The sequence below is a fragment of the Pleuronectes platessa genome, chromosome 6, assembly GCF_947347685.1.
Source record: "Pleuronectes platessa chromosome 6, fPlePla1.1, whole genome shotgun sequence".
In the NCBI taxonomy this organism is placed as follows: Eukaryota; Metazoa; Chordata; class Actinopteri; order Pleuronectiformes; family Pleuronectidae; genus Pleuronectes; species Pleuronectes platessa.
Genome location: NC_070631.1, coordinates 2,009,864 through 2,021,518, shown reverse-complemented (window position 1 = coordinate 2,021,518; position 11,655 = coordinate 2,009,864). Strand labels below are relative to the sequence as shown.

Sequence of the window (11,655 nt, the reverse complement as noted above, 5' to 3'; positions counted from 1 at the left end):
TCGACCGCTGAATTATTAACCAGCAGGTTAAATATAGAGACGGAACTGAAACACAGGTAAAGAGAGCACAAAGAGAGGTCGAGAGAAACCAGAGAGAGAGAGAGAGAGAGAGAGAGAGAGAGAAAGAGAGAGAGGGAGAAGGAGGAGGGGTTCATTCAGTTTGGCTTCTGGTCACAGCTCGGACACACTCTGTCAGTCAGAGGCCTCGGCTGCTGGATGTTTGCTGGACGTCAGCTGACGACATGGAGCGGCTGCTGTCCTCGCTGAGCGACCTGGATCCGGACGCTCTGGAGCTGGAGTACGGAGTGAGTGTCTGCTTCACACACTGCCTCTGTCTGCTGGGAAAAACATCTCTGTGAGGACCAGTCCACAGGAACCACTGCTAGGTTCAGGTCGTTTACATGAGGTTTATTTAAAAAAAATTAGGCCGAATATCCTGATATTTGACTTGATGAATGTGAATTATAGAAGAGAAATGCACTCTTAGATAAGTTCAGAGGAAGTCAGAGTTCAGGGTTGATGTTAGTAAAGTAACTCATTTAATGACGTACAGATATTTGTATGTCGCTTGCCGTGTGTGTGTGTGTGTGTTTCTCTTCTGGTTTTCTTTCTCTTTTCCTGCAACACAAACACACACATTCTGTCGTTCTTTCCTGGAAACTTTGAGCTGCGGCTTCGTGATTTCAATGAGCTGCAGTTTTAATCTGATGGTGAATGAATGAGCTGCGTTAAACATGCAAATTCCCCCAGTCTGAGAGATGAGACGTTTCTCTGTGAGGTCACACGATTCAGGCTGGTGTAACTTTAAAAAACTATTGATTCTATATTTAATTATAACTACTTCTCCTTCTAATTAAGCAACAGAAACGTCCTCTGTCATCTGTGAAGAAACATAAGAAATCCGACTCTAGCTCTTCAATCACCCACCATGACGTCACCCACTGGTTTGTGACCTGCAGAAATGTGCTGCAGGCATATGTAGATATATATATATATATCTATATATGTTTCTAAACCACCACATCACGCACACACACAGACACACTCACCAGACGCCTCGTATATCTAAAGCAATCTTCTTTCATGTGGTTGAAGTTGAGTTTTCTTTGGTCAAACTACATGAGATGTATTTCTAAAGTAGAATCAACTTTCATGCTCTATTGTAAAAAATCAATAACTGCATATAAAGACGATCAGTGACTGGCAATGAAGTTGGACAATGTGTCTCGACTTCCTATCATTTTATAAAAATGAAGCTAAATTATTTCTAATTAAAATCAAACTTGAACGAGAACAATTTAACGTCTACATTGATCGTTTTGTTCGTCGTTTGTCCCATCTGCTAACATGGAGGAGGCGGGGTTAATGACCTATGCTGCAGCCAGCCACCAGGGGGCGAATCAGAGGACTTTATTTTACTTTCGGGAGCTTTATGACACACATATTTATTTACAGTCTGCATTAATGTACATTTTTAAAGATCTAAATAAATATCTTAAAACTTATTTCTGACACGACTGCAAGATTAAATGTTAATAATCCCTTTGATCCTTTCAAGAGATTCCAGATTAATTATTTGAGATTATTAATCAGTAGTGACTTTGCTGTTGGTGTTATTTTAAATAATCATGACCCAGTTTGTGGGAACCCTTTGTCCCACATGACAAAATTATCATTTCCTGTTTCCTGAAACTGACACGTTTCAGATGATGCAAACTAAAAACAGACAGCAGGTACTTGTGTTTTATATAAAAAGATGATTTGACACCTTCTGTGGAGTTTTCATGTCAGTTTGTAAGAAGAATCTTTGAATTTAATTGGTTTGATTTGAAAGAGACACACACACACACACACACAGGTTGTGCGTTTTGAGGTGAATCTGCAGGTTGGACGTTGGGAGTTAGTCAATCATCACGTTTCCTCATTCTCAGGCCGGTTCGTTGTTGAGCCGGCGGAGCAGCTTCCTCGTCTTCTGACTCAAAGGGTGAAAGAGTCGCGGTGGAAAACGGACCTGAGAATCTGCCTGAAACCAAACACACACAGAACTGAAGTGACTGCACCACAGCAACACACGAGGATTCATTAATGCTCCAATAATAAGCCTCTGTGCCTCTGACACGTCCACTAACCTGGTCCCTGCTCAGTTCAGGTGCTGTGATATATTACTCATCCACTCATCTGAAGGGCGATAGTTTGATTCCCGGCGTCTCTGGGCTCAAAGTTTCTTCCACTGACAACAACATACAAACTTTTCCATGGAACAGGAAACTCTTTAACTTCTTCCTCTATTTGAACTTTCTGTTGTTTGGTTTCTTGACTTCACTCTGTTTTACCTCCGCTCTCTTTGTGTGGATATGTTTGGTTTTTTCGGGTCGTCTTATTGTTGTGAAAGGAGAATTCTTCACCTTTTGAACAGTTGGCACTCGGACTGAAAGATGAACGGATTTCAATGGTCAAAGGTCAACGTGTCTGTGTGTGTGTCTGTGTGTGTGTGTGTGTGTGTGTGTGTGTGTGTGTGTGTGTCTGTGAGACAGGCGGTGCGTTCACACTCCACGCTGATGAAGAGAGATCTGGGTTTAACCACTGAGGCCGGAGCTCGGAAGGAAAACATCAAGAAGAACAGATACAAAGACATCCTGCCATGTGAGAGCACGCCGCCTTCTCTGTCACCTTGCTTCCTTTCCTCGTGTCCTCGTTTCCTCAATCCTCCTCTTGCCCTTCCATCCTCCCTCTCTTTAGAAGTCATGCCTAACTTTATCTACTTCACATCCCACACTTATGCGTTAGGCCACACAGATAATACACTGCATGTTCTGCACGTACATGAAGGCTGTATACCACCCATAATGCACCACTCTCTTTTCTTCTCTTGTGTGTGTGTGTGTGTGTGTGTGTGTGTGTGTGTGTGTGTGTGTGTAGATGACCAGACTCGAGTGGTGTTGTCTCTGCTGACCTCAGATCTCGACACAGATTACATCAACGCAAGTGTTATCGAGGTAGAAAACGTTTCCCTCCTTCTCATCTTCATCTCGTGACGAATGACAACATAGAATGGAATGGAACGGTTTAAATGAAATGAAGAGTTATTTATAATATCAATATGACACACGACAAACACACGCGTGTCCTCTGCTGCTGGTTCATGTGTGAGGACTCTGAGCCGCTGCTGTGCTGTTGTAATGCTGGTGTTTGTCCCGCAGGGGGCGACAGCAGACAAGAGGTACATCGCCTCTCAGGCTCCTCTCAGCTCCACAGTGACTGACCTCTGGAGGATGATCTGGCAACATGACGTCAAGGTCACACACACACACACACACACACACACACACACACACTGAACCACATACACCGAACACACACACACACACACACAATGAAAACAGAGTGATATGAAATGATACCTTCACGAGGATCTGACTAATGACTGGTATGTTTGTGCTCCAGGTGATAGTCATGGCCTGCAGGGAGGTGGAGATGGGGAAGGTAAAATAACACAAAACAACAACAACAAAACAACGTGAAGAATCAAACAAAAATATATTTCTTAAGTTACAATTCACCAGGTTGTGAAGTTATTTTAAAGAGTTTTTCATAAATAAGAAACATTAAAATCTTGAAAAAAGTTTTTATTTATTTAACGTTGATTTTAGCTCCTGATAGAAATGTGTGTCTGTACAACACAGAGTTTCTACCTTAAATCAGTTCTTATTTATACAAATGTATAACACGTTTCTCCTTGTCTTATTACTGCAGAATACAAAAGTTTGATTTACACTGTAGAAAGTGTTTTTATTGATATGAATCTGTTTGTGTTTTGTCGTGTGCAGAAGAAGTGTGAGTGTTACTGGGCTCAGCTTCATCAGGCCACTACATTCGGACCATTTACCATCAGCAGCGTAAGAACACACAGGACTAACGTCTCTTACGTTTCTATACTTTTAATATAAAATTATCATTCGAGTAATTGTTTTATTCGACGAAACTAAAACAAAAGAATGTGTTATTTCTGTGTATCTCCAGCAGGGGGAGACACATCCTAATGAGGATGTGGTGGTTCGAGCTCTGACTGTCACATACCAGCAGGTACGAACTTATATTATATTATATTATATTATATTATATTATATTATAGTTTTTCAGTTCATTAAACAACTGTAAACAATATTTTGTACTTGTGTAACCTTCAGAAAATGTATAAATAATTTTGATATTATTTTCATATATTGATTGTTAACAGAATATTATAGGACTGTGTGTCCGATGAGACGTTTACAGACTTCTCAGGTTTTTGATCCTCGTCCTCCAGCTCAGCCGCTCACTGACCCAGTATCAGTTCCTGTCGTGGCCGGATCACGACATTCCCTACGAGGCTGCAGGAGTCCTGGACCTGCTGGAGAGGGTGAGGGCGAGTCAGAGAACATGCACGTCTCCTGTGCTGATACACTGCAGGTACACACACAGACACACACACACAGACACACACACTCCACCCGCCTCTAAACTGTAACTAAGTCAACAGTAGTTTACATCATTACTGAAGCTTCTTGTTTTTCCAGCAGAACAGATCACAGGTCAGATGGTCATTAACATGCAACAGGCTGCATCACACATATGGCAGCTTATCACACACTCCCACACTCTCACACTCTCACACCCATACACACACACATACACACACACACTCTTACTAACAGAAACAGAAGGCTGTGAATATGCAACAGGTAACACCTGCTAACGATGGCCCAGTTAACATGCACACTGCATCTGCTCCTCTGTGTGTGTGTGTGTGTGTGTGTGTGTGTGTGTGTCTGTGTGTGTGTGTGTGTGTGTGTGTGTGTGTGTTGCAGTGCGGGTTGTGGGAGGACAGGAGTCATCTGTGCTCTCGATTACATCTATGACCTGCTGGTTACCAAGGTAATGCATGATAACACACCACCTGTCATGTCGCACACGCGTGTTCACAGATCACTCTGTACATTCACATGTTGTCGTCACTGACAGGAAGTGTGAGGAACATTTTGACTTCACCGCTGGTAGTCGAGTCATGTGATCATCTGATGAGAACCAATCAGGAAGAGAACGTGGGCGTCTGTGTTTCTGTTTTCAAACTGAAATCAAACGAGCAGCGTTTATTAAAACTCTCAGATTGAGTCGTGTGGACGGAGCCTCGGGAACCAGTGAAGGTTGCTCATGTGTCTGACCTGAGACCTGTTGTCTGTCGTTCGTCCCGCAGCCAATCACAACTGACTTCAGCATCATGAAGATCGTCCTGGAGCTCCGGAGGCAGAGACCCTCGGCCGTCCAGACTAAAGTAGGTGCTGACAGAGCAGGAAGCCGTCATGATCAGTCAGGGGGCGGCCCGAACACGACACAGGCCGTGACCTTAGAAAACAAAAGGTCACCACAAGATAACAAGATAGGAACGAGTGAGGAGGAAGAAGGGATGAGGGAAGAGGAAGAAGGGAAATCCAACATGTCAGGAGCCAGATCGGCCTTTTGATACCAGCGAGCATTCAGCAGGTGTGATTAATGTCTCTCCTGTGGGTATGAAGCAACAAGCAGGAAGCTCAAAATATTGTATTAAAGTTCAGTTAACGTTTAAAAGAAAACCAAAGCCCTTTTTTTAACCATATTTATACAAGAAATTGGAATCGATAAGAACCAGAATCCAGACTCGATGAGCAGAGTCTGAATCTGAATAGAACAAATTCAAATGATACCTTTTCCAATCAGCTCCAAAAGTGAATCGTCACACACAACCAGGATCTGAAATCTGATCATCGTCAGATCATCGTTAAAAGAAATGTTCAACAACTGGAAACAGCAACAACAACATGCCGACACTTTGTGTGTCTTTCCGTCTGAGACACAAAGACACACAAAGCAGCCGCGGACGTCTGTGAGTATTTATATCGAGGTTTGAGTCGTAGTTTAGTGGTTTACTCCAGTTTCACCTGTGTGTGTGTGTGTGTGTGTGTGTGCGTTTTCCATTCACAGATTGTATCAACGACAACAACCACCCCTCTCTCTCCTCTCTTCTCTGCAGGATCAGTATCGGTTCATCTTCTCGTCCGTCGCCTGTTTGATCCGACGGCTCCTGGAGTCGAGCGGCCGACAGCTCTACATCAACGAGGTAGAACACACACACACACGCCTGAAGAAACACACACATGTTGGAGTCTGTTGTGGAGGAAGTGGATGGAGAGCAGCTGCTGTAAGAGGAAGTGACTGGGGAACTTCCTGTATGTAAATCCACTGCTGCAGAGCAACTGACAGCAGGTTGTTGAGCCGCTGAGAGAAAGTAGTTTATTGAGTGATGGACGACGCCTGCTGACAGGTAGGTGGGTCAGGACCACAGAGAGGGGGGTTACTACTGTAATACTACTCACATACTACTCAGATACTATTCAGATACTACAGAAGCCTTTTGAAAAGAGTGTTGTAAAGTGTTGTCTTGTTGAAGGGATCCCTCACTCCTGACTCTCTGAGGCGTCCATGCTTTTCTTTCTTTGGCTGTTACAAGGTTTTGCTTGGTGGCTTCTCTTCGCTCTAGTCGAGGGTTAAGATCGGAGGCACCTTGTTAAGCCCGATGAGATAAACTGTGATCGGTGAATACGGCAAATACAGATCGAATTTGATTGATTGATTGATTGAGAAACACTCGACCAGGATCAGTGTACGAAGGCTGAAAGTCTCCAGGTTTTTTAAATGTAATTTTCTTATGATTCACGTCAGTTTATCGAATGTGAATAATCAGTGGAAACAGAACTGGAGTTCAGTGACAGGCTTTGCTCTCTCGTTACGCAGAAAGAGAAATGCTGACATTGAGAAACACGTCTGTTCTCACTTCTGCTTTCCTCGAATACCCAAAATATATATACAAATATTTAAATGTACTGAGTTTAACTTAGAAATTACAATCTATATGAAATTATAATGAATTAATAGAACTTTGTTGTTAAAATGTAAATAGCAGTTTAGTTTCAGTGGGTTTAAGAGAAACAGTCACTTTAAAAAACAATTGAGTGTTCAGTAATAAATAATATCCACAAATATGTGTGTTCACCAGCTGAAGACACAAGACAAGCACACAACGGTGACTCCTGCTTCCTGCAACAAGAGGTACATCCATCCATCCATCCATCCATCCAGCTATCTATTCATCCATCCATCCATCCATTCATCCATACATCCAACTATATATTCATTCATTAACCCATCCATCCATCCATGCAACTATCAATCCATCGATTCATCCATCCATCCAACTATCTAGATAGATAAATAGATGGATACTTTATTAATCCCGTGGGAAATCCATCTATTAACCCATTCATCCATCCATCCATCCATCCAACTATCTATCCATTCATCCATCTGTCCTTACATCCATCCCTTGAATCCACATATAAAGAAGATCATTGACTTTATATGAAGATGAGAAATATCTGACAGACAGAATGTCTCACCCCAGTGTCTCACCTCCATCCTCCATTCCCATATGTTGCCATGTTGCCATGGAAAACGAACAGATTGAGGGCGGAGAGGAGGAGAAGGCGAGATGGGGAGAGGAAAAGAGGAAAAGAGGGTTTAGAGAAGAAGAGCACTGAGAGAAAAATATACAAATTTGGAGAGAAGTGAAGGAAAGAAGGTGGTAGAACCAGAGAGGAGACGCGAGAGGACGGAGACGTAGGAGGTGAGAAGAGGAGGGGAAGTGAGGGATTAATAAAAGAATATGTAGGAAGAGGAGAATATTCAGAGGGTGAGAAGAGGAGGGGGTGAAGGCAGAATAATGTAAAGAGGAAAGGAAAGGTGAGATGGATGGAAGAGGAGGAGGTGAGACATGACAGAGGAAGAGGAGAGAAAATTGAAAACAAATCACTGTAATCACAATCCCACTCCTCCATCGTGTGTGGCTGCACTGGGACCAGTCAGTGTAACCATGACGACTGAAGTCACAGCCAGAGCAGGAAGTCGAGAGCTGAGTGACTTCCTGCTGAGATAAAAATAATAATGTGTGACGCTGATGTCATCAGCAGAGCATCATGGTACCTGTAGAAATCAAAAAATGATCCACTCACTAACTACACAATAACTACACACTAACTACACAATAACTACACACTAACTACACCATAACTACACACTAACTACACACTAACTACATATCAACAAAGGGGTCACATCCCCTCTTGTCTATGAAACAAAGACGTTCACTCTGCAGGTGGAGTCTTTAATTGTAGAATTTACAGAAGGTTCATGGGTCCAGAGGTTCTCGTGGTTTTTGAGAGGGTTCTCCGGATCATTTTAGATGTTTAGGAGGTTGATGGGAAGGTTCTTCAGGTTGGGTCATTCTGGGGTTTGTTTAAGTGGTTAAAGTTCTCACTGAAGAGGTTCTACAGATGGTTTTAGACCTTAAGAAGGTCCTAGTAGTCCTTCGGGATTACAGAGCTCAGTGGTCATTGTAAACATTCTACATGGAGTTTTAGAAGTGTTGGCGTTCAAGTCAACTCTTCTTTATAGCAGAGGTTCTGTGGTTGATGGGAAGGTTCTGGAGGCTCCTCGTAGTTCTGAGGGATGTTTAATATGGTGAAGTCGTCACTGAAGAGGTTCTACAGATGGTTTTAGACCTTAAGAAGGTCCCAATAGTCCTCCAGGATTTATAGAGGTTCTTTTAGGGGTTACAGAGCTCAGTGATATGGTGATTGTAAACATGCTACATGGAGTTTTGGAAGTGTTGGAGTCAACTCTTTTTTTATTGCAGAGGTTCTTTTAAAGTGTTTCTATGGTAGATGGGAAGGTTCTGGAGGCTCCTCTTAGTTCTGAGGGATGTGTAATATGGTGAAGTCGTCACTGAAGAGGTTCTACAGATGGTTTTAGGTTTTAGTCATTATGAAGAGTCTAGTGGTCCGACAGGAGGTTGTTAAGGTTCATCACAAGGTTATAGAGGTCAGTGAGGTTGTTCCACAGGTCTGGTACAGTTTCCGAGAGTCTTTCTGAGGTTCTAATCATCATTGACAAAACATATCTATCTATCTATCTGTCTGTCTGTCTGTCTGTCTTTCTATCTATCGATATATCTGTCTATCTGCTGTCTGTCTATCTATCTATCTGTCTGTCTGTCTTTCTATCTATCCATCCACCCATCCATGTATAGATCATTGAGGCTGAGCATGAATGATACATACGCTGTGGTCAATAAACCCAAACACCTCCTCCCACCTGCATCAAACCCCCCCCACTCTGGTGTAGACCATGCCCGATCCAGCAGGTAAAGAGTGAAAAGAACTGATAAGAGAATAACTGATAATAATTCATCAGAATCAAATCATCTGCTCTCATCTGTTCTCATGATCATTATGTAAATGTGAATGTTTCTTCATTCAAGTTGGTTGAACTTTTTTATATTTAAGCTTAAATGTTTTATAGTAAATCATCATTTTGACTAATCATGAGAATTTTACCTCTAAATATTCATACTTGTTTTATTTTATCATGGTGATGCGTTAACCTGTCGCAGGTCGCTGCCCCCGTCCCACCACTATGACAACGACCCTGCAGGGGCGTCGGCTGCTCCCGTCTACAGCCGCGTCCGGCCCCGGAATAAACCACTCAGCCTCCAGCTCTCCGCCACGCCCATCTATGACATGGCATCTCCAACCAATATCAGGCCGGGGGAGGGACTTCTGTCACAGCGTAGCAATGGAGAGCATCAGGTGGCTGCAGGTGAGAGTCCGGCGATCAGGTGAAGTTTGTGCGTCGGTGATGATCTGGAAGTAAACGTCTGTTCTCTTTTCAAGCTGAACAACTTCCACCAACAGATGACGATTATGAAGACTTCTCCTCTTCAGTTGCAGACACGCCCGGCCTCTGTCCACCAGGGGGCATCGGTCAGTACCTGAACTTTCTGTCCTCACTTTTGAAGGAACCGACCACGTTAGGAAGTCCGTTTGTTTAGGGCTGCTGTTAGCGTCCCTGATGCAGTCGTTGACTGAAATGTCGAAGGAGAACTTAACATAATTGTAATTCTCAGCCTTCGACTAATCAACGAGTCTGTAGACCAGATCGTCTCATTCCGGTTTGACTGTCGCAGAAGACCACATCCTCTGAAGTAGGCGGCCACGGAATTCTGACACATCTATTTTAAGCTAGGCTAGCAGTTACACCCTGCTTCCAGGCTTTGTGCTAAGCTAGGCTAACCATTATCCCTCTCAGAAGCTGCATCTCATCCCGGGCTGGATCCTCCAGAGGAAGGGGGGTCTACCCGGCCCATGACGGACAAGCACTTCGTGATCTTGAAACTGCGAAGGCCAAACCGAAATGAAGCAATCGTATCATCCTTATTATTGTTATGCCGACAGAACTGAGGCTTGACGTGCCGAGAAAGTTTGAATACTCTTTGTTTTTCAACATGCGTACAGTTCGCTGTTCGGTTGAGTTGAAGCGTGATATTCAAACTCCTTGCCGGAGCCATTAGCTCTTTGAAAAACAGTTTGTCACTAAAGCCCAATGAGTCTTGGGATAGTTTGGTTGAAGCCTTCGTTTCTTGGGGGCTGAAGGACTCACTTGTTAGCTAGCAGCCTTCAAACTGGAACAGTCTAGTCTAGCGGCTGGAACTCCATCCGGCTTCAGACCCGCAGAACGACAGGATTCTCCTCAACGTTGGTCTGTTCCTTTAACTGTGTGTTTAACTCTGTGATACTGTGCTGATGGATTGTGTGTCTGAATGTGTTTGTGTTACTTGTCAGGGTTTAACTGTCGTATTCAGAAGCCCAAAGGACCCAGAGATCCTCCAGCTGAGTGGAGCCGACTGGAGAGATGAGCCACTTCAAACTGGACTCGGTCGAACTGGACTCGGTCGATCTGGACTCGGTCGATCTGGACTCAGTCGAACTGGACTCAGTGGAACTGGACTCAGTCGATCTGGACTCAGTCGAACTGGACTCAGTCAGTGTGCTAACGTTACCACAGAGAGAAGATGTTCAGTTGACCTGAACTGAGACTCGTCAGTGATTCGATGTGTTGTGTTGTTGTTGTGTGTGTGATACCTTCCTCTTTATATTTCATCGTGTCCCTGCGGTTTATCAGATTTTGATTTCCAGTGTGGTTCCCTGTACAAACTAATAGTTTTACTGTTTCATCTGCAAAGAAGAGTAAAAGTGAAGGTTTGTTGAATGAGGCCATTGTCTCAGGTCGACCCACTCTACCAGTGCTGACCACCAGGGAGCAGCAGAGCAACACAAAACATCAGCAGTGAAACGTCCTGCAGGAGGATAAAGTTACAGCTTCACCTCAGAGGACACACACTGATGTTACCCTCCTCCAGGTGGACCAGTGGTAGATTTATCTCTGTCACACAGGTTCGATTCCCACCCACTGCAATAAAATAAACCTGTTTATCCTATTTCAAGTATTGCTGAAAGTAATTGACGGATGAGTCCATTCCCTCTTGCACTTAGCAGAGCTGGAGGTCGGTGAAGCAGTTTGAAGTGAGACCCTCATCTCAGGAGGTCACATGACATCTGTCTGGGCTCAGATGTCATGTGACCTGAAGTGATTGGTTGATGCTTTTACACAAAGTGTGAGAACAGAGAAAACTTATTTTAGCCAAATTATATTAACCTTCTGCATAAACGACAAAAAAAAGTTGTTAAA

The 11,655-nt window shown here is 43.5% G+C and overlaps 1 protein-coding gene across 3 annotated transcripts; it reads left to right on the top strand.

The window, feature by feature from the left end:
• Positions 1-146: 146 nt before the first annotated feature.
• Positions 147-11,404, top strand: ptpn18 (protein tyrosine phosphatase non-receptor type 18). 3 transcript variants are annotated; one of them, XM_053424889.1, is made up of 17 exons: positions 147-305; positions 2,535-2,643; positions 2,920-2,996; positions 3,201-3,296; positions 3,445-3,483; positions 3,828-3,896; positions 4,021-4,083; positions 4,307-4,449; positions 4,848-4,914; positions 5,234-5,311; positions 6,047-6,133; positions 7,070-7,122; positions 9,158-9,271; positions 9,521-9,726; positions 9,801-9,890; positions 10,749-10,847; positions 10,878-11,404. In XM_053424889.1, exons 1-16 carry the CDS (start codon positions 243-245, stop codon positions 10,820-10,822), a joined length of 1,428 nt encoding a protein of 475 aa, XP_053280864.1. In that variant the 5' UTR covers positions 147-242; the 3' UTR covers positions 10,823-10,847; positions 10,878-11,404. The 3 variants fall into 3 exon arrangements, with proteins under 3 accessions (XP_053280864.1, XP_053280863.1, XP_053280865.1); XM_053424888.1 differs by having other exon boundaries at positions 10,749-11,404; XM_053424890.1 differs by lacking the exon at positions 9,158-9,271 and having other exon boundaries at positions 10,749-11,404.
• The last annotated feature ends 251 nt before the right edge of the window (positions 11,405-11,655 follow it).